Here is a 22,651-nt window from a genome sequence, read left to right as displayed (position 1 = left end):
TACGGCTGGGACGGAGCGGACGGCCTTAACTTCCAAAAATGTGTGTTCCATGTTTACCATTTTGCCCTTTGCTGTCCCATCATACTGTCACTCTAGAAGACACCTTGTGGTAGCTTCTAGTCCTATTGAAACAATTCTTGCAAGCGCCTTGCTGCAATCTCCAGCATGCAGCTCTACATGAGCACGTTCACACGTGGCAGTTGGTGGCTTTCCCCTTCACGGCCTCTCCTGGCTTCCAGCGGTGCTGCCGGTACATGGGAGGGTAAAGAGAGCTCCCAGGCACTCCCTCTTTGATGTGCTTGCTTCCTTTCTGCTTTGCTTTTGTGACCGTTTATTTTAGGGAAAGAGCAGATGATGGAAAAACATCGTCACATGCTGCAGACATCTGTGCTTTGGCCAGTTCTGCAGAACTTCTATTTCTTAAGGTTATTCTGTGGGGAGTTTTCTCTGTTCCTCTTCCCTCACTGTTCACATTAGTTTTTCATCAGTAGTTCTTCAGCTTGAACAAATTGCACCAGTTTACTAAAACTACTCGTTAAACAGGTGCAATTCTCTTCTGGAAGAATGCCCTTATTTTGGTTGGAGTGCTTTCTTTGGAGAGTTTCAGCTTAAGATAATCAGGAGCAGTTTTAAACTAAACTTTGCTTTGAACCTGGGGATGCTGTTTTAGTTTAAAAGCAATTTGAGTTGAACTAGCAGAACTTATTAGGGCATGTCTTCCCTGGTAGTGGGCATCCTGTGACTCAGGGCTATGAGGAAGGCAGTGAGCGATCAGCACGTTGCTTCTGTCGCCTCTCTTGGATTTTTTCAGAGCACAAAATGAAGGCTTTCCTGCAGCAGGTCCTTTTGCTAGTACTGCAGTGGGCAAGTCCTTGTTACTTTTCTTGTTGGGGCTTCTTTTCCCTATGCTTCATACAGCTAAAGGTAGGCTAATGAGCTTTTTACACCCTTTTAAAAATAATTCCAACAATCGCAATGTCAGAAGCCCCATTTTGGACTGAACTGCAAACGGACCAAGTCAGGAAGTGCAGGTTTGCAGCAGACGAGGTTTTCCAGGCATGTGATTATACTTTGATGGATTAAAGCAAGGAGGAGCACTGCACGGAACCTGCCAAGTGCCAGAACTGTCCCTCTCGTACCCTGGCAGGTGAGAGAACAGCTCCGTGCAGCCCTTCCCACACCCTCCTGCAGTCTGACACGTCCCAGACACCTCCCAGGGTGCTTGTCTTTGCGCCTGTCCGTGGGATGCTGTGACTTCAGCTTCATAGTGCCTGGGCTAGAAGGACAATTTGTCCTTTTATCTCATTGCAGGTTAACGAGGAAACCCTGTACTGAGTTTAACCCTGAGCAGCGTAAACCATCTCAGCTTCTGAGCATCTAATAGCGATGATACTCATGGGTGCTCCTCGAGGGGGCATTACTGCCTGCTTTGCCAACCAGAATTTTGTGGGAGGAAAGGCTGAACAAGCTTCTTAAGACCCCAGCAAAAACACTCCGAATGAGTTCCTGTGGGTTCACTGATTTCCAGCCCCGTATCCAGGCCATCTCGGGGCTCTCACCTCATCAACAACCATACTGGTGCACACAAAAAAAAGCAAGCAACTTTGGTGAAGTGCCAAGGCTGGAATGAGTTGGGGATGTTGAGCTGGAATGGTCTGGCAGCTTTGATAGCAGAAAAAAGATAACCGCTCGGTTTATTTGCACACCAATAGAAAATCACTGGGAGTTATTTATTCTGCATTAGAGGAGCAAAACAATTAAATTTTTTGTTTCCAAGAGGGGAAATGGAAAGGTCACTGTGTAAACACTGTTTGGAATTACATAGCGACCACAGCTTAGCCATTTTTCCTGTGGAATAAATAAGAATTTGGCTGTGTTTCAGCACAGTTGACTTTGGCTTACCTCTATACTCTAGTCTTGCCATTTCAGATGCCAGCTGCTAATATCCTCCAGCGAATGAGCTTGTAGCCAAACTGTCTCTGAAACAGGAGTGATACCCTCCCCTGTGCCCCAGATCATGGTTTAAAAATAAATAAATGGACAGATCCACTGCTCATATGCTTCATTTAACGGAGCCATCTCTTGAAAACACAGCAAATTTTCTTTGATTAGGAATGAATGGTCAGTAACCCATGATGCAAGCCAAGATGCTGCCGCTGTTTGGAATAACAGGGATTCATCTGCCTGACTAGCAAGATCAAATCTGACTTGATTGCAGGTACAGAAGGGTCACTGGACAATTTTCTACGTGGAGAAGCAATGAGGTGGGGGAGAAGGGCCGTTGCGCCTGTCCGATCTCCTGGTCTCTCCACTTAGAGCTGAGGTTTATTTCTTTTTGTTATCTTAATAGCTTGGAGCCGCTAGAGGATATCTAGGCTGAGGAAATGGTGCATCTGATTAATCTGGGATTCAGCTGTAACATGGAATTAGCGCTGCAATCCCATAGCTGTGTGTCCTGTGTTGGGTGATTAATGCGAGATTTTTCTCCGTGTCTAGTGAAAAATCTGCCTGAGTGCCACTGTTTCTGTGAGATCCCAATGCTCAGGGATGTTTCTGTTTTACAGAAACAGTTCATCACAAGCTTTTTTGACTAATTATGAGTGTAGAAAATCGGCTGCTTTTTAAATGTTATTATTACTCTCACTTCTGTGGCATTCTGAAATCAAGAGCACGGTCCATTTTATCCAAATTAATTTCTCTGTAGTTTTCCTCAGTAGGAAGAGGCATCCTCATATTTGCAGATGACACAACATGGTTGTGGTGCTCTGCAGTGAGCGGTGTCACACTGACCTATTGCTGTGGCTGAATTTAAGCTCCCCTTCACCCCCGCCTTTTTTTTTTTTTTTTAATTGCCGAATGATTTCGCAATATTTGTGTGATAAACCTGGGGAGGCAACCCCAACATCGAGCCTCTCTGCCCCACCACCGATTGTACTTGTGGGTACTTCCCTTGATTTTGGACGCCCTTTTTATGATTTTACATGATTTATTCTCAAAGCACAAAGACCAAAACTTCACCTCTATTTATAGCACTGCCAGAATCATGGCAATATTTCACTCCCAGCAGGTGATTGACTGAAAAGATGGGAAAAAAAACAACACTATCTTATCTCTGGTGCACTGCTTTGTTTTCTTATGCAGTTTCCATTGCAGCCTGCGCTCTCTTTGCTGCTTCTGGTCTTAGGCTGGGCAGTATTTTTAACCTCTGTGCCTCTCTCCTCTACACCAAAAGCCCAATAAAAAGGTATGTCCCCTTGGGTTTCTTTTGTCAAGACCGCAGTGGTTGGGCCCTTGCAGCCCCCCGATGCAGTGTGAATGCAGCCTGTCAGTGTCTTGTCACCTCTCTAATGTGCTTCTATTTACTGCCATAATCAGCGCCCCTGAAAGGCAAGGCTGAACTGCTACTATTAAATATAATTGTCACCGTGACAGGTCCATTGTGGGGTAGAAAATCTGTGCCTTTCAGAGCTGTCTCTCTGATAAAGAGCAGTGGTGAAATCAGAAACGAATCCCCAGGCTCCACACTGGCATGGCAAGGGGGCCTGGGCCTCTGGAGGCTCTGAGGAGCAAAGGCCGCTTGTGGTGTCCCTGGCTGTTGTCCCCTGTATGAGTCAAGGAATGCACAGCATTAACCCTCCTCTCCTTTGCTCCTCCGCAGATCCACCTGCCATGGACACCGCGGCCGTGTTCCTGCTGTGGGAGCCTCCCAGGCAAAGCTCGGGCCTACCGGGTGAGGCTGCACCTACCAAGGAGGAGCACTCGCCAAACCCCAGCCACAGGTGAGTGAATTCCTGCCACAAAGCCCTTCAGGTCGTGACCGGTTGCTTTGCACTGAGGTATCTCACTGAGAAACAGGGGGGAATCTGGCCTCTGGGGACTTGGGCTGAGGCTTTTCCCTCTCGTCATGTGTGTGATCCCAAGTGACAGTGACAAAATTAAAGGAGAATTTTCACTGGTATCGGTAGTGCTAGTGCTACCAGAGTACTAATTATAGTGGAGAAGACACTTCCCTTACCAACCTCTACTTCAAGCTCTTTATTGCTACCTTAGAAAAGTAGTACTGAGTGTCCTGTGTGATGTATTTTGGAGACAAAGTTGGATGACATTCAATTTGTCTGTTGGTTTTCCTCTCCCAACTTCTGCCTGGATACAGCTGAGCATAAAAAAAAAAACAAAAAAAAAAACCTTGGCTGAGAAGGTTTTATAGTTGCACCAAGATCCCTAAAGCAGTTTCTCCTAAAATATTCAGGCTTAGTCACCAGTGAGAATGCGTAGTGTAGCTCTAAGATTTGGAAACTGCGTGCGGATACAAATGCGCAAAACGCCTACAGCACAGCACCTGGCACCTGAAGCCTCTGTCAGTGCAGGGGGGGAAAAGAGCACGAAATGAGCTCCTTGGAGGCGCAGCGAGCTCTGCAGCAAGCAGGGCGGTCTGCTGAGAGCCGGCGCGTCCCGCTGGAGATTCCTGATGCCGAAGCTCGTCCTGCCACTGCCTCCTGGCTCAGTACGGCACTTTGCTTGTCTGAGCCTCGGTTTCTAAATCTGTATCATAATGGTTGTAATCTTTCCTTTCTGCCATCCTTTTCCTTCTTATTTTTATGTCAGTTCTCAGTAGGGGAAGTTTCTTCTTTTTAACAGCCTTGCTTTCAATTTAACAACTCTCCGCTTTCCTGTGCAAAATTGCAAATAGATTCTCCCAGCTGCTTTCTTCCTACACCAGGTTAATTTCTTTCCTTGGGACTTAGCTGCACCGTGTTGAGCGAGGAGGAAGATGCCTGCCACTAGCAGGCTTTCGGTGCTGGGGAGCGTGTTCTCTCCTGCTGACCTGAGCCTCCAAGCTCCTGGCAACCTGGAATTTCCTTTAGGGCTTCTTCCAGTCCAGAGCGAGGTTAAAAAAAATTAAATCAAGGTAGCGGAACCCAACACGCTATTTTACACTGTAGTGTTTCTGTGATTTATTAACTCCAGAGTAAATCAGGGAAATGTATGGCATTACATTTTTGTGTTACAGTGGCATCCTGCATACATGATTGGGTTTGAGACTCTCTGGTAGAGGAATAGTAAAGCACAGCTAGGAAAGGCCTGTGCCCTGGGAGTAGCTTGCAGCCTCTGCCAGGGAGTTGCAACCGCTCTGTCTAGGACACAGTGAAAAAGGGCGATGGTGAAAATAATGAGAACATGTGCTTTCCTGTATGTGTGACAGCATGTATAATTATGAGTCTTACGGATATTTTATTTTAGTGACACAGTAGACAAAGAAGTAATAAAGCATCAATGAAAACTTGAGGCAGCTTGCTGCTGATAGTGTGGTAGAGGTTCTTCTTAAAGGATTTGGAGTTTACACTTTCAGGGTAAATTTGGGGCAAGAAAATAAAGAGTATTACATGGTATTTCTTTCACCCTTTGCGGCTGCCTTCTCCTAGTGATAGGCACTCAGCAGTAGGGTGGAATGAGATTAAGAATGGGTAAACTTATTTGGAATGCTTGATTTACTTAAAATTATTATTTGCTTCCAAATCATTTCTACTGTGTGCTAAATGAACATGGTGCTTCCAAAGAGATGGCTAAGCTCAGAAGAAAACAAAACAAAACAGTGAATTTTTTGGCATCTCAAATGTTTTGCGTGTTGGATGCCGTCTCAGATGTCAGGAGCCGAGGTGTGAAACCAGCTTTGGCACAGATCCAGCCTCTCCCCCCAGGAACCACAGACAGAAAGGCGTGTGAATTACCCGTGAGAGAGACATCAAATGCACTGTCAAGGCTGGATCCTGCTGCCGCCAGGATTCTCCGAGAGAGAAGGCATTTTATAAAGGTTAGAAAAAATAAGATAAAATAAGATCAGATAAGATAAAATAAGATAAGATAAAATAAAATAAAATAAAATAAAATAAAATAAAATAAAATAAAATAAAGCCATGCGAATTACGCAAGGCACCCACTCCTTTGCAGTCCCGGAGGACCTTCTGGGGATGCCTGCTAAGAGGGGGAGCAGAGCAGACAAAAGCCGCCAAGATCTGATAATAAAATCTGTTTGGAACAGCTGTCTGCTGACAAGTATAATAAACTGTATTAATGGTGTCATTATTATTCCCTAATTAAAAGCTAATAACTAAGAATTAATTGCCTTTAAAAGATGAAGCAGTGCTATGGCAGGGATTTATCTCTGTTTTTCTTTGCTTGCCTGGCTGTGCTGATATTTTCAAGCTAATTAATTGAATCAAATCTTACTGAAAACTAATAATCTCTCTCTGTCAATTCAACCAATTGAATTAAGAAGTGTTTGCTGTGTGCTGGGTTTAAAAAAAAATATGTGTGCTCTTTGCAACTTGTTACCTCGGGTGATGGCAGACAGCGGGGCTGAGCGTGGCAAGGAGTCCATAGGGTCTCAGTGGCAAACTGTTTGGTGGGGAAAACTTTCTCCTGCTGTGCAAGGGAGGGAAACGGAGCATCTCGGGGCTGGGGGGAACCCACTCCTCTGGCTGGTGCAGCGTCCCCAGGACCCCAGGTTTAGGGGTTTATTTGGGGCAGAAGGGCCTGGCTGCAGCTTTCAGCTGTGTGGTCACAGAGGTGTCCGCAGCTTCAGCTCGGCTGACCACAGCTTCAGCCTGGCTGACCACAGCTTTAGCTCGGCTGACCACAGATGACCTTTCCAAGAGGCTTTTTGAAGGATGAATGCGGCTGAACCACCTCGTGATGGGCGCCTGGACCCCCGCATGTGGCTGTGCTGAAACACTGCGACAGGGCAGGATGACGGGCTTGGCCTCGGGGCACCTTGTGGGGCTCGCAGCAGGGCGCAGGGAATAACGCTGCCAGCATAGATGGATGTAAAGCAGCTGCAGCCCTAGTAAGTGGATTTTATCCAGAGAAAGCAATAAATAGATAACTACAGGTATCAGGAGATCTCCTCTTCAGAGGTTGATTAAATCTCAGATCTTCTGCCGGCAGTGAGGGATGAAGCATTGTGTTGGGATCTGATTTTTTTCATCTGATGGGCAAAAAGGCCAGTCACAAGCTTTCAAGTCTTGTGAGGGCCACGACTGTTTGTGGGCACTGGTGTTGGCTTCCCCCAGAAGCCAAGGACGGGGCTGAAATCCGTTTCTCCTTCAATACTCTGTCCCGTGTGGGAGCGTGGTAGGAAGTGCCCGCTGCAGCCCTGGCGCTGGCTTTGTCTGTGCCTGGGGCTGTGCCTGCCCCAAACCCTGCAGCAGATGGAGATGAAGCGAGGCCGAAGGCTCCCGTGGGCTGCCCGCAAGGTTTGGATCCTCGCCCTGCAAAGCAGAGGCAGGTCCCGCTTGTGCCACTCTGGATGTGAGCGAAGCAGCGCAAAGCCTCCTCGTCCTCGTCTCTCCCACCTTGAAATGCCCATCCTTGCCCTAAAACGTAACACTTCAGCATCCCCCTAGAAGCTCCTGACGGTTGTGTGATGCTAATTGAAAGGAACCAAATGTTCTTTTTGGAAGTTCACTACACCGGTGTTAATCTTCTGTGCGGAGTGATTTTATTAAAGTTCCCCGAAGAGCAAATTGTAAATTCATTAGAGCCTGTTTTGGACCGCACCCTCCCTCATTTTGGGTTAAAAGAAAAAAAGATTAGAAGTCATCTGGGCTCCTTGATAATTAAAAAGAAGATGCTCAAACATAATTCTTAATTAAACTGTAATGAGATAAGAACTGCGTAGCCTGCTTTTAGTCTGTTGGAAAGATGCAGAGGTTCCCATTGTAATTATGTGATTTATGATCTTCCACACGAAGATGTAATTAGTCCCCCCCCCCTTTTAAAATTTAAATATTATTTAGATAAAAAAATTATGCAGCAGTTGGAATTTGCTTTTCCAGGTGGAATAGTAATTTTTTTGGTACAGGTTTTTGATAAAAGTTTAGGTTATTTTTTTTTAGGTTTCAGCCTAAACGTCCTGTGGGGACATTCGAGGCCAAGAAATCGTGCAAGCGTTCCTTACTGCTTAAAGGGGAGGAATTTGTGTTTGTGGGTGGCACCTGTGGACCGCGTGCCGCGATGACACCGCTCCGCAATACTGATTAGATCCATAGATGTTTTTTTTCCTGCCTGTCTGATCTTTTGTGAGGAAACGAAGTGAGTCCTCAGTGTGCTTTTGCAAATAATCACCGGGGAGCTTGATAACACCTACCTCAAGTCGTTACGTAAGGACTGAAAGCAGGCCTGGAGCTGTGCGCTGAACGGCGTTGTGCTCTGCGGCAGGGCAAGCCACAGGTGAGCGAGGTGTTGGCGAGTTCCTTGTTTAAATGCCTTCTGAGGCTGCTTTTGAAGCAGACAAAGCGCAGGGCGACAAGCTCGGAGCGGCGCCTGGAGGGGAGAGCCTGTGGAAAAGAGGGAGAGAAGGAAGAGGCCTCACCTGTGGAATGAACCCCCATGGGAGATGAGTGTGACCTCCAGACCTTGCTGCTCTGTAAGGGTAACGCTAACCTACCCTTAGCAACTTAAAAAAAAAAAAAAGCCCAAATTGCCAGACGCTGCTTTGCGTGGCTTTCACAGAGCCTTAGCTTCAAAGGGCCGGGGCAGGGATGAGGACAGCGGTGTTCTTCGTGGAAACTGGAACGTTGATTTTGGTCAAAGGCCTGCCGCTGCTACAAGACTACTTCTAAGAAGGAATTTTGTACGTATTGCTGCATCGCGTGAGTCATGAAGGCCCACGTCCCACGCCCTCGGATTTTCCAGATTTTCCAAGGCAGCCAAAGCCGGCGAGTGCCCCGTGCTGCTGGCACCGCGTTGGCTGCCCACCCCGGCCGTGGAGCTTTCCCAGTCAGTCCTGTCACTGGCCCAGCTCGGCCACGAGTGGTGTCTGCAGCCACAGACTGTCCCGTTCCTCAGAGAGCAGACGGCCCTCCTTTCCTCGTGACAGCACAACCTCCCCGCTTGCCAGGAGAACAATTTTGTGAGCACCGCAAGAAGTCTGAGCAGAACTTTGCGATACAGTCATCGACAAAACTGGGAACCAAGCTTCGGTTTTCTTTTAATTTTAGAAGGGATTTTGGCTTCCTAAACTTGGAAACGTTGTGGGACTCTGCTGGTTTCTCAAGTGCTTTGCATTGCGCGACAGCTGTAGCAGATTTTCTTTTTGCTTCTCTTTCAGGTAAACAGAGAAGAAAGCTAATTGTCCGGCCATTGGTGGTGCCCAGCTGCTTTGCCCGCACACCTGCTGCCACTTTGCGGGGCTTTGGGCCCCACTTTGGGTCAGTTTGCAGCGAGGTGGCTCCACGAGCAGGGTGCCCTGGAGCTTTCCTCTCCCTGTGCACGGAGGCCGGAGGCACAGGCGCAGGTCAGTTGTGTTTGCGTTGTGGGATCTGGTGGACCAGCAGGCCCTGCCAGCTGATGGGCAGCGATCCCCCTGGCTTGTTTGGCTTTGGTGTTTTCCCCTCACCCTCCCCTGGGATGCTTTTGTGTCACCGCACCTGCGTCTCATGTTGAAAACCTCGGAGCAGAGCTGGGGGCTCGTGGCTGCTGGTTGCTCTGTGGGGCTGCGCTGGGCTTTCCCAGCCAGAAAGGGATGGGAAGAGGGCCTGGGGGAGGTGAAATCTGAATTAGAAGTGTTTAGCAATTTCCTGAACAACACCTTGCGTGCAGCTCAAGCAGAATGTTACACGTTTAAAGAGAAAAAAAAGATTTTTTTAATCATTTGGATAAATTTTTTTTAGAGGGGTTTATTATCCTCGGTAAGCCTGGGCTAAAACCCTTGTGTAACCTATTAATCTGGGATTGCCATCTGCACCTACATGTGTGCTTGTATGTATGCATCGCTGTGTGCACGCGGATGGATGGATGGAGCACCGAGCTCTGTTCATCAGGATCTGTCTCCGTACTGACCGGGAGGGAACCGCGCGTGTCTGTCCTCCACGAGATAAAGGCGTGAGGAGATAGCGACATCAGGGTCTGGGCTTGGTACAAATTGCAAAGGGATCCGGAGTTACTGCTCTAGTGTGTAGATGGATGGACAGATAAGTGGGCAATAGGAAAATAGGCAGATTAAAGATGGCCTGGGATGAATGCGTTAAGTGGCTGGGGAGGGAGCGCTGTTAAGAAATAGAAATGTTTCCCTGTTGTTCAGGCTTCAGCCTAGTTTTGAAACAGTCTAGTAATTTGCTTTTACTGTGAGCAGTTCATACAAGCACCAGAGTCAGACCCAGCAGGGGTGAGGTTTAAAGCAGTCGTCGTCCCGTTTTAGGTCCTTGTGTCTGGCCTGGCACCCCCAGGTGCGATGATCAGATTGGGCCGGGCTGCGGGGATGAGCTGTGGACCTGTCCCTGCTCAGCACAGCCCGTTTCAGGCAGCACGGTGCCATGCGGCCCGGGAGGGAGCCTTGAGAGCACCTCGTGCCAGTGCTCGGGGTCGCCCAGCAGCCTCCCAAGAGGTGCTTGGAGGCCACAGAGGCTGAGGTGTTGGGCACATGCCGTCAGCGTGTCAGTAAGGAGGAGGATCACAGGAGTGGTGGGTTTTCAGAGCTGCCTCTTGGTGTCCAAGGCTTCTCTCCAGGCCGAGGTTGTTCTGCTTCGCGGGGACAGCACCGGGAGCCTCCCCGAGCTGGGAGCGGTGCTGGTTGCGATGGGAGCTGGTGCTGGAAGGGCTGAGGGCAGTGCCAAGAGGAAGGGACGTGAGCGGCTGGAGGCAAGGCAGCGGTAACCCCGGGGGGCTTCCCGTGGGATCCCGCAGGGATGGCTGGCGCTTGGAGGCGAGGAAAGGTTACAGCGGCTCTCAGGGAGCAGCTCAGAGGTGTGCTTTGTGCCTGGAAGGAAGGGCAGGAGGGATTTGGGTGTAGCGGTGGGTGCAGGGGTGGGCAGTAGCGTGTCCATTCAGGCACCTGCTGTGACGCTGTGATACGTGGTCGAATTGTTCTGGTTTCCTGATGGGGAGATTTGGGACTAGCCTCCCCCATCCCCTTCCCAGTGGATGAACTTGTTGAGATAATAAGACAATTTTCTCAGCGCCTGCTAGGGTATTTACTTTTTCCATTTCAATTCTACATCTGTTCAGTTACTGACTTGGAATTTGCAACCATCTTATTTAGGAGGAGGAATTGATTTCTCATTCTGTTACTGCTTCCCTCGCTATAATTAAAGCGTAGTGCAACATGAAGAATTCCTCCTGGCCTGGGAACTGGTTTGCCACTTGGGTAATTCTGTAAACCAAGAAAGGCTTTTCCTTTTCCTCTGGAATGTAAATTACGGTTACATCTACTTTCAAGTCTTTGTTCTGCTGCAGGGGACTAAAGGGGCTCTTGGTTTAGGCTCGTGCGGAGACGTGGGGGCTTTTGCAAATCAGTCCCGTGGTGATTTGGCATCCAGGCCGATGCAAATTAAGATGGATGCATGCGACGGTTTTGCATGGTGTGGGGCAAATGCTCACCAGGGCGAGCCTGCTCCCTGCAAACCCCTTCTGCCGAGCTCCGGCCGTGCTGCCCTGAGCTGAACCCCAGCCCCGGTGAGGGCGTTTGGGGCCCGGCAGCCTTCCAGCAGCCGCACTCGAGCAGGGGAAGAGTAATTTGGGGAAGAGGGAGGGCTCAAAGAGATGTTTATTAACCCGTGAAAAGAATCTGATCGGGATTTACATGTAAATGATGTCAGAAGATGCCTTGAGACCCACTTGCTTCTGAAGAGGGCTGCACAGGGCTTGGGGTCAGAGGCTGCGCCCCTGGCCGGGCTCGGGGTCAGCTCCGAGTCCTGCAGGGCAGCAGGGAGCAGGGCTGCTGCTGGCTGAAGTGGCTGTGCTGTGGAATTGCCCCGCAGAGCTAAAACCCCAAAATGCCCTGGACGCCCTCCCAGTGAGGACAGCGTGCGGTGCAGCCACCTCCGAAGGGCTGGGTTAGGCTCTGCTGTCCCTCTTGGCCTCTCAATAAAAGGGCTCTGCAGTGGAGATTCCCTCGTACAACCACGGTCTCTAGCCCCGATCCTCTGTGAGGGGTTGTGTCCGTGGAGATGTGGAGCCTTGCTGCCGGGCCTGTTCTGGAAAAAATCCTGCCTGCAATGCTTTACTCCTTCCACCATGCATGGGCATGGCTCATAAATTGCTGTCAAAGCAATCTGTCAGAGCTCACGTTAAAGAAAAAAAGAGGGAGACAGATTAAAAAGGGACCTTTGAATCAATAAGAAACAAGAACCTTCCCTGCTGAAAAGGGGCATTAATGGAGCAGCGCTCAGGGTTTAATTAAAAAAAAAACCCAGCTAACCTTGGGCTGGGTTTCAGGCTGCTGCTGCCTGGCACAGCGAGCCCTGGAAGACGGAGCCTGGACCAGAAATGTGATTTCATCTGCTCGGCACAGCGAGGCCGGGCGCCGCGGTGCAGCCCGTGTCCTGCGCACATCCTGCAGCCCGGAATAATTTATGCTTAATCGTACCACCAGCACGTCGGTCTGTCGCATTCAGAAACCACAAATTAGGCTGTAATTTCGGCAGCTTATGAGCACCAGTAAAACGCTGCATCGGTGGGACTACTTAGTGTGTGCAGGTTTGTGATCGTGTTCGTGGGGCCGCGGCGTCCCCGATGCTCAGAGCATCCTGGCCTAACGCAGAGGCAAGAAAAGCTGCTGGGTATCTGTGAGAGAGGAATCTGTGCAAAGCTTGGCGGTGTGCAGATGTACCAGTCATACTGAGCTGAGTCAGAGCAGCAAGAGTTCCAGCCCGGAGGTTTTTCATGGAGCCCGGGCTCTGCAGGGCCCCTCTTTTCCCTCCTAGCCCTTAGGAGTGTGTACGTGGTGCTGTCTGCTCTGTGCTCACAGGGGGGGTTTGGCTTTTATGCTGGGAGCTGTAGGAACCTAAATGCACCAGGGCCGGGGTTGCTTGGCTCTGATGGTGTTTTCTGAGCAGTGTTTTCAAGCAGCTCACCCCGGGGCCTGTTTTGTTTTCCTGCAGGATGTCCAAAGCTGTGCCGCTGCCCGCCAGGGTGGCAGGGGATCCCGGAGGGGGTGCCTGGCCATGTTGCAGCTCCTGGCCTTGGCGGTGGCAGTTCCTCTGGGTGTCTGATGCAATCAAAATCAGAAGGTCGAGGTGTCAATTTTTTTGTGGTTATAATGCTTGTCTTCCTTGATATTCCAGAAAAGGAGGAAAAGGAGCTATTGTCTGATTGCTGCCTGCTGTAGGCCTCGTGCTGCTGCTGCATCAAGGTGGAATCAGTGTCATTTAGCATCTTCGCAGTTCTTGTAAGCCTTACTCTTGCTCTGAGATTTTATTTTGTATTTGCTCCTGTAACTAGCTCCCTACTGTATTGTGTTTTTTTTTTTTTGAAAGATTTACCTTGTCCCTAGCTGCTGTTCCAGTTCTTTGTCACTCACGTCCCTGTGCTCCACGTGGTATTTATTTCTGTTCAGTGAGAGTTTTGCATCTCCACATGGGGGGTGGTCACACCAGCTCAAAAAAAGGATGGAACCGAACAAAGAGACGGGGGAGTGGCGATGGAAATGATTAGCAGCACAGAGAGACAAGAATAGTATTGCTGAGATCGCAGGAGACCAGGTAGGCACGTGCCAGAACTACAGAGGCTGATGAACAGCGCTTAGAAGGCAAATCGTTTTTTCCTTCCTATTCTTCAATGGTGGAATAAGGGGATACTAAAAATCAGCACGTTGACTGAGGCAAGGCTGATGAAAGGTAGCTTTGCTGTGTTGTGCTGCTACCTTGTAGGGTTTGGTGCCACGAATTATCTTCAAGTCCAAGAGATTATTAGGAGTTAAAAAAAACAAAGACAAGAACTTTACCATTCATATAACTGCCTGCATGAGATGTTTATAAACAAGGATCCTGGTTTTCTCCCCCTTTTTTTCCTGTGCCATCAGGGTTTGATGTTGACTCCCCGCTTGCTATATCTGTCACGTGGAGTAACAGAATTTTGGAGGTGATGTAATTCCCTGAGTTCACAGCTCGATGTTTGATCGCAGTTCTGTGTTAACTTGCTAAGCCTTTTTTTTTTTTCCTTTAAGTGGGAGCCAAAATGCTGCTGGTGGTGTTCTAGGAGGGCGGGAGGGTTTGTGGTGGCACAACACAGCTGTAAAGGCGGGGGGGGAACTGATATAGGAATACTCTCATCATCCTGCTGCTTCCAGAAACCTATATCTCCTGTGTTTCCCTGCTTAATGTCTTTCTGACTTCATGAGGAAGAAAAAAAGGTGAAGCTCAGGCTAGGCTGAGCCTACCTGGGCATGGCACCCGCAGTCCTAGTACAAGACTATGGTTTAGCTTATTTGCCATAAATCTATCTTGGCCGGACAGTTTGTGAGCACCTCCTGCTGAAATTGAGACAGGAGCTAATGTTGCCACCCCGTTGTGTTGCAGGGAATGGAAGCACGAGGCACTGCCTTTTCCGGCGGGTGGAGCTGTGACCTGTCCGCTCCTCCTGAGCTCCTCTCTCAACGTAGACTTGGGAACTTGGGCAGCATCACAAGGGAGACCTCCATCCGCACTGGCCTTGTGCTTCAAATGTGACCGTCGGCTTTAACCTCCTCCTGCTCTAAGTAAGTGTGTTTCTTCTCCGAAAAAAACACTTGCCCGCAGGCTTGGTGCCATGGGCACACAGACTCCAGATTGAGCAGTTGCGGGGACAGGAGCTGCTCCTCTCCATGCCACTGCCCCACATAAGGGCTACACAAGGCAGCTGCAATGGAGGCCACCAAAGGGTTTAACCCTCAAGGCAGGCATAGCCCGTGCAGCTGCGGCTTCTCGGGTGAGCAGTGGTCCTGGTACACTCGTGCTAACGGCCACACTGCTAGACCTAAGCCAGGGGTATGCGTATACCGCTGTCACTGCAGATACTTGGCTAAAAGCTCTCCAAATGAGGTTGTTTCTTTGCAACTGCATGTTTGGCTTGTACAGGTGGCCTATTTTTAGAAAGAGCATAAGCACAGCAGAGGGAGAGCAACCTGCCACCTGGCTGCGTGTGCCAGGGAAAAGGGTTTTGCAGTTGCTGCATTACACAGAGCAACTGCTTCGTTCATTGCCCGCTCCCAACAACAAACAGGTTTGCAGTCAGGCCTTTCAGACAATCTTCCTTTAATACAAAGTCAATATATCTACATACACAGTGGTATGAAAACCACTTACTGTTTCAGTTTGAAATAACAGTGTGAAAGCAACAGCACTTTGCTCTCATACAAAGGAAAAAAAACCTCCCTCCCTCCCCCCAGCTCTTCCAGTAAGATTTTGCTGCAACATACTTAGAAATTTGGGCAACTTTCACACAGATAAGAAGTTAAATCTCGAAGAAGCCTTTCGTTCTTTTTTTTCTTTTTCAGTTAAAGACAGGAAATGGATTGTTGTGGGGTTTTCTGGGTAGCACTTGATGGCAATGATAAACCCTTCTAGAAAAATAAAAAAAGTCCCAGGCAAGCAGTGTTCAGGGCAGTGCATCTTTTCCGAGACACGCTCTCTCCTCTGCCACTTCTGCAAGAAAACTCCTCGTCATGTACACCTGCAAGCACATTATATCTACAACCCAGGGCACAGACAGAGGTGGGCTGTTACCTGCATTACGTCATTTATGTTTAAAAACTGTACGTGCCATGGCTCTGAAACTGCCGTCTTTTTGTCTTCAGTCGTAAGACACTGGTGTTTTTTATTCTCCCCGGTCACCCCTGGCCCTGTTAAGACTGAGCAGCACGGCCACAGCTGAAGGGGAGAGGTTGGCACTGCCGCCACATCTAGGCCTGCCTGCTGATCTCCCACCCTTCCAAAGACACGTGATATGCCTGCGATTTTAAACAAAAGAACCCCAAAAGAATCCAGAAAGGACGTTTTGTTCTTACATGAGCAAGTTAATCCTTTTAAATGGTAGAAAAGCAATATGTAGAAGTAGCAATTTGCACTGCATTTTTATATATCACAGCCATTACACGTAACATTTCTACAGTGAAAAAATAGACTGTCTTTGAACATAATATGAACAAATAAGCAAATTTTTCTTTTAAATTCATTGACTGATATTCTTTGTCTTCTTTTTTTAAAAAAAAAAGGAAAAAATACACTATTTAAAAAAAAGGTAATGTCACTTGTTACAGTTACATTGATACTTTAAAGAAAGCCACTCACAGTATATGCCATTGATCTCACGTGATCTTTCCCAGTTATTTATACAGCTAGGGCATGTTCGTAGCTGTGCCAATGAGCTTGGTCTGATGTGGTACCGGGACAGTCCTGAGGAATATCGCTGCATCGCGCCCGGAGAGCCGCTGTGTCCGGAGGTGAGGGGTTGGCAGCAAGAAGCAGTTGGCTAGTGGAAATAAATTTCTTAAGGATGCTTCCCAGGCTCCTTCCAGAGAGATGCTCCTGGCCTTCTGTGGCAGGAACCGGTGGGGCGGCACAGCTCCTTGCAGCAGAAGTGGGGTTGTGTGAATGTGCAAAGAGAATGGGAAAGGGGCTGCCTTTCTGTACTGGGGTGTCCCACTGCTGCCCAATTAATGCCTCTGTGTAGCTGGATGTGCTGAAAAGGCGGAAAGCCAGCCCAGGGGAGCTGCCACCTCTACCTGTCCCACCTGTGTGCAAGGGGAGGGGGCCACACCACACAGCCAGGTCTGGGTTCTCTCTCGCTAATTTTAAATATCCTAAAAAATAAATTTTGGAATTAGAAGAAATGAGGAATGTTCCAAGTATTCAAAGTGTGAGCTATAAAACCTCTCGCGTGGCAGGGGCATTCAGTGAATGCTGTTTGCAAGGTGCCTGTAAGCCCAGAATCATCCCAGTGTTGATACTGAGGTTATTAAGACTCCAGCTAGAAGAACTCCTGACCCTAAGTTTGTCTAAGTGTTGAGATTTAGTTCCTTTTCTTATCTTTTACAGAACACCTTCAATTCTGCAAGTGACTTCCTTTAAAGACTGCCAACTATATTAGTAAATAAACTGAACTCTAATGATGTAACCAAAGTCGGTTTCCTTCCCTTCTCCAGCGGTAACGTTTCGCAAGGTGTGTTTTAGCTTTTGGATCTGTTTCATGATGTCCATACATCTTCCACAGCGAACACCACTTGAGGTAACAAGAGCAGTTCACCACTTAAAGCAGTCCTTCAGCAATCTCCTGAGCTGCCTCTTCACGGTCCAGGTTACAACATGGAGTTCCTGAAGGGGTGTTCCTTTCAATCCTTCCCCCTGCTCCCCAATGCATTGTCCAGATGAAAAGGTACTTCTTCTGATTCAGTTTTGTAAGTTCAAGCGCTCCTCCTGGGTCAAAAGAGGCCTTCCAGGACTTAAGTGGTTGGTAGAGTCTGCACAACGGATGGCTTTTTATGTTGCATAGTGATCAAAACTTCCCAGATATTCCAAAGCTGCCTGGTAACAGAACTGGTATTCATCCTGCAAACAGTAAAGAAAATCAGTGCTTCAGCTTCAGAGGTTGAAACAGCTGCTTTACAGTTCCCTGCCCTGCTTCCAGCTAGTGTACACCTGGGCAGGAACCATGCACAGACCCTTTTATTCTCACTCAAAGAGCTGTGAGCTACTGGGAAAGGAAATCCCTTCTCTTTATTGTTGTCATCTCATAGATAGCAGTCATCCTGCCAATAACTTTCCCCTCTCTGCAGCCAAAAAGAAAGTGGGCTGTGTTTAGAAGCAGGTGAGTTCCCCTTATCTCAGAGGCAGGATGCGATAAGAATCAAGGCTGGCAGACTGGGATGAAATCTTTAAGAAATTTAAAGGCCCATGGTTGTCATTATTATTACTTAGTAAAGTAAACCAATAGTGCAGCCTGGGCTTGCTTACCCTTCAAGTAAGGTTTTGCTAGTGGTTAGAAGGGCAAAAAGTCTGCTCCACTCAGCCAGGGCACTTGGGGAATTGGTCTGCAAAGGTTTGGGACTTGCTGCTCAAGCCCTCTAAACCGTGACAGAGAAAGGGTTTGCTGCTCCACCTTACCTCTGTTTGCACCATAGCAGGTCGTTGCGTTCGCAGCATCTTTACTGTCTGGAAAATATCTACAACACCCTCATAGCGCATTCTTTCCAGGACGATACTCAGTGTGATAAACACTCCAGTCCTGCCCACACCAGCACTGCAGGAATGGGAGATGAGAACACCAAAAAACGGTATGTTACAATGGTCAAATGCTTTCTTAAACACCGAGGTTACGGTATGGTTGAACTAACAGCCCTGTCTTATGAACAAAAACATGTTAGAGCTGGAAAGTCTCTAGGAGGACACTGCCAAAGTGCGTGACCCAAGCAAACGTTTGAGAGACTGACATTTAAAAAAAGTTCTGGGTAGCAGTGAACAGCATTCAGTGTGAAAATTATTACTAATATGTAACACTAGGGTTTTTTTTGAAGTAAATAGGTAAAGAATGCATTTTCTTCTGCCCATGGGGAGGAAGGTATCTGGCTATCAGCAAGTACAGGCTAGCAGGGTTAGGGCTGCAGAACTGGGCTGAGACTGGTAATAAAACAGGTAAAATGCTGCAGGTCAAATACTGATTAACACTGCGATTCCTGTGTCCTGCAGAGCATCAGCATTTCATACCTCTCCTCGGGACAGAAGGGGGCAAAAGCCTTGGGGGCACTGCCCAGGTCTGAAGGGAGACAAGTTTGGCTGGCAAAAGCAACAGCCAACATCCATGAAATCTACCCGCAATGATGGGGTGGGAAAGGAGGGCGATACCTGCAGGATTTTAATTCCTTCTGCTCTTTTGCATCCTCAGATAAATTAATTCAGTGTTTCCGTTCGTATGTGCTTACCTGCAGTGGACAGAGATGGGGCCATCCTGGCCAAACTGTTCCTTGGTCTTATGTACCTGTCCAATGAAATCGATAAAACCTTCTCCTGATTTTGGCACGCCTTGTTCTGGCCAGTCAGTGAACTGGAACTGACGAACAGTTCGTGACTGACCATCCTGGGGAAGAAAATATTACTAGCTAAAACATCCTGTATTTGTGTTACTAAATACAAACGGCAAAAAAAAAAACCACCGCATTTTACTGCTAGTTCATTAAGGGGCACAAAAAGTCAAACCAACTTTGTGTTGGATTTAATATATCATGATGAAGCTGCTCATCTTGCACTTGACATTTCTGGAGTTGGTTTGTCAGTGCAGATCTATGCTCCTGGCAGGTGTCCTGAAAGGTCCAACCACTGCAAAGACTGCACAGATGGAGTCTTCAGCAAAGGAACATCCAAGGTGAGGTTATGGCCTCTCTATCAATCTTGAGGAAGAGTTGCCATAGTGTCAGAATTACAGCTGACAGGAAGATAAATCTTGTTCTACCAGGACTGACGAAGCATCCTCCTCCCTCAACCTTGCAAATAGGATTATCAGGTTCTACAATACTGACAACCTCAAAAGCAGGGAAAGCTGCTTTGAGAGTGAGAGTTACATTTGCTAACCAAATCTCAGAAGGAACTGAAATGTTCCCTCGGAGGAGAAATCTGACATTGAATCTAAGATTTAGTCAGTGCCCCTTTGAATCTTAGTGATATTGTCTCCTCTTAAAACCAGAAGAGAAGTGTACGTTTTCTGTAGGCAAAGAGCATCCTTGGCAAGTCTTTGTTTTTATTAGGTGTTTGGGGACATACTATTTTCCGCTGTCCTTTCAAATAAGCTGCAAGTAAAACCAAAAGCTTGGTGAACTAACACTGACTCACTACTGTGATTAGTGAACAGAGGTTAGAAAACTACTTAAAGTTTATAAGAAAACATATTTAAGTACAATTTATCTGTGGCTACGCATTCCGTTCCTCATCATAACTAATCTCTCCTCTCTGAGGATAATCCCAGATTTTCTCTTAGGAAGAGTTTATGCCTCAGTTTTTATATAGGAGCCAAACAAGCCAAACTCCCTTGCTTTCTGTAAGCAATGTTCTCTACTGCATGTGTTTTAACCACTCCAGTCCTCCCACCCCCCCCTCAAACTATTACCTTTGCAAACACAGACTGCACCTTGCACATTGCTTACCCTGGCATCGGTGACCTTGAATTCTCGCAGGATGTACTGAGGCATGTTGTATTCAGCCATGGGATCTACTACAAAGTACTGGTACCGGGCAGAACGCTCTGCAGGCCAGTACTGATGGCACTTTTCCTGCCAAGGGGAAAGAAATGTCTCTGTTAGGCCCTTCGGTGGCAGGCTTCTCCCCCTGGCTTCTTAGTGCACACTTACCCGACCCATCTCGCGAAGCTTAGTCAACATCACGACAATGGTGGAGTTGTTCTCCCATAGCATCCGCCAGAAGTCTTCTGTGGTCTCTGCCAGGGGCCCTTGAGTAGCAATGTATGCCTTCTGTTGTCTGAAACAGAACACAAACCAGAGGCACGGGTCAAGAGGAGGCTACATCACGGCTTGTACCATGAGACTACACCAGGGCTTGTGCACATGCCTGTGGGAAGTACATACAAAGATAGGAAAACAAATAGGAGTGCTGGGACAGAGCTAGAAGGGTGCAGTGTCTAAAGGGGGCCTGAGGCAGTGTCTTTGGTGCTAGTGGCCAAAAAAAACCCAACCAAACAAAAAAAAACCAAAAAAAACCCCACCAAAACCAACGCAAAACACTAAAAGCTTGAGTGGTGAAGCTCTTTCTAATTATTGTTTCCACAAGGTGAATCCAGATCACGCTGTCACGAGCCATAAGCAAGAAGGAATTTCCCTCTAGAATTGTACTGTGTGCAGTACAGGTAGCGATGGGACAGAACAGACCACGGGTGTTATCACCTAGTCCACCCCTTAGTGCTGCAGCCTCAGAAAGCAGCCTGCTAAGTTAAGTTAACCCCCTGACAGTGGTGGGGGCAGCCAGGTGCTGGTTACCTGTAGCCATCAATAAAGCTGGCGTTGATGTAGTCTGACCCTTCCACTCCTCTGATGGGCTGAAGGCAGACCCGCGTCGTCTCATACGGCATGATGTTGACAAGGCGATTCTTGAATTTGTTGCATGGGAGATTGGCACTGATGAACCTGGAGGTGTGGGCTTTGGAGTTGGCGAGTCGCTGAAGACAAAAGCAGAGTCACAACCACTTGCTCAGCTCCTGGCTGCCCCTCATCTGCCCGGGCCCCACGGCCGCCTAGTTAACTTGCCCTTTACGCTCCACCATTTTGTTCCACCTTGCGTGCTCTCCCTTTCTGGAGGACAGAGAGTGTGACACCTTCCCTCCAGCAAAACTTTCACAGCAAACATTTAAAAACCCAATCTAAGGAAGGAGCAAATTCAGTGTGGATTTGAAACAACCAGACAAGCCTCCTGCAGCAACAGCGCAGTTCCCCCTGGGAACTGCAGTAGCAGAAGCCAGAAGAGTAATTACTTCTCTAACATGGCACCAAGAAGTTCCATCAGCCTTGTAAAGGCTCCCTGTCTGCTGAGTGCCAGCAGAAGACAGCTCCCATGAGGCACACAGAGCCTTCCCCAGTCACTACTAGCCCAGTTCAAGCGCCAGCCTTTACCTTGAACTCCAGTTCCATGCCTGTCACGTGCTCTCCGACTTCGATCTGTGCCAGTTTCTGGATGTATGTGTAGAGATTCCTAGCTGGGACTTCTGTGTTGCCGCAAGCAACAGCCTCAAGCAAGGCATCGTGTATAAAGCTGTACTGGTCTTCTGTCTGCACCATGTAGTTGCGCTGTGACCGCATGAGGGTAACATGCCCGTAAATGTCCACTGTCTTCTCATGTTTTATCCTCTCTAGCATGGCGTCGATCACAATGAAGCAGCCAGTCCTTCCAACTCCCGCGCTGAAAGGTAGAGGGCGAAAACTAAGCGACGGACAACTCACCCACCAAAGAAAGATATTCCAAAAAGCCACCCGTGAGGGAGGAGCTTTCCACTGATGCAAACAGCAGTAATCGTGGGGTAGGAACTGACAAGAGGCAGACAGTGAACGACCTGCACTCACTGGATGGAAAGGAACACAGCCTTGTGAACACAGCTATTGAAGAACTGAGACCAAGGAGTTTTTAGCAAACCAGAACATGCCCAAATGGTTTTGGTTCATCTGTTTTATGATTTTTGTTGTATTAGAGGAACTTGCTTAATCAAACTGGCTGTGTTAATTCCCACTCACCTCAATGTGTTGCTCTTAGCAAAGTTAAAAAAAAAAAAAAAACAAAAGCAAACTGTTGGAAGATTTGGGACAGTGGAGGACAGCAATGACACCAAAGTTACTGCTGCTCTGAAGTCCCTGGTGCTGCAGCAGCACCTGTAAAGCCTGCGCTGGCACCTACAGGGCTGTTTATCTGAGCCCAGCAGGGCCAGTGCTGCCACAATGGTACGGAGAGGCTCCTGAAGCTCAGAGCCTGGATGGAAAAGTTCCCTCATCTTCTGTGCTACTCTGTGTGCAGGTGTGCTCAGGCCTAATACCAAAGAAAATTTGCAATGTGCAGAGATTCGCTTTGAGTCTCAGCTCAGTTTAGCAAAAACTTCCAAAACGGAGTTTGGGCTTCTGTCACCTGAGGACCTAAGATGAAAAGTTGCCTCTGGTAGCATGACTGTTGCCCCTCCACACCAATCTGGCCCGCTTCTCATGCCTCTTCATGTGACATCCCCATGAGGGGAGCTCTCCCGGCAGACATGCAATTATGACAATTCTAGGCAGGGGGCTCGAGCAATAGGTTAGCACGACCTAAGGGCTTAAAAAGCATGTCTAACACTCAGATCTTTCAGCATCTGAGAAACTACTGATGTTGTAATGAGTTACATGCGTCACCCCTTTTCCTAAACGTTTTTGTGCATTGAGGTA

General features: G+C 48.1%; 1 protein-coding gene and 1 long non-coding RNA gene across 3 annotated transcripts in view; one reads left to right on the top strand and one right to left on the bottom strand.

Moving 5' to 3' along the window:
* Positions 1–3,038: 3,038 nt before the first annotated feature.
* LOC106044933 (uncharacterized) lies at positions 3,039–14,567 on the top strand. 2 transcript variants are annotated; one of them, XR_010826718.1, is made up of 5 exons: positions 3,039–3,779; positions 5,643–5,812; positions 9,110–9,295; positions 13,062–13,165; positions 14,295–14,567. It is a non-coding gene; the product is annotated as an uncharacterized lncRNA (long non-coding RNA). The 2 variants fall into 2 exon arrangements; XR_007168597.2 differs by lacking the exon at positions 5,643–5,812 and having other exon boundaries at positions 3,046–3,779.
* Positions 14,568–14,991: 424 nt separating this feature from the next.
* Positions 14,992–22,651, bottom strand: part of PTPRS (protein tyrosine phosphatase receptor type S) — a 156,347-nt gene continuing 148,687 nt past the window's right edge. The window contains 7 exon segments of the mRNA XM_066983830.1: positions 14,992–17,300; positions 17,856–17,991; positions 18,671–18,825; positions 19,886–20,011; positions 20,090–20,216; positions 20,732–20,910; positions 21,362–21,647. Of these exon segments, the coding sequence (XP_066839931.1) occupies positions 17,232–17,300; positions 17,856–17,991; positions 18,671–18,825; positions 19,886–20,011; positions 20,090–20,216; positions 20,732–20,910; positions 21,362–21,647 (1,078 nt within the window). The 3' untranslated portion in view covers positions 14,992–17,231.

Source organism: Anser cygnoides, chromosome 27 (assembly GCF_040182565.1).
Source record: "Anser cygnoides isolate HZ-2024a breed goose chromosome 27, Taihu_goose_T2T_genome, whole genome shotgun sequence".
NCBI lineage: Eukaryota > Metazoa > Chordata > Aves > Anseriformes > Anatidae > Anser > Anser cygnoides.
The sequence above is the reverse complement of the archived record's forward strand: the minus strand, read 5'-3'. Positions and strand labels throughout refer to the sequence as shown.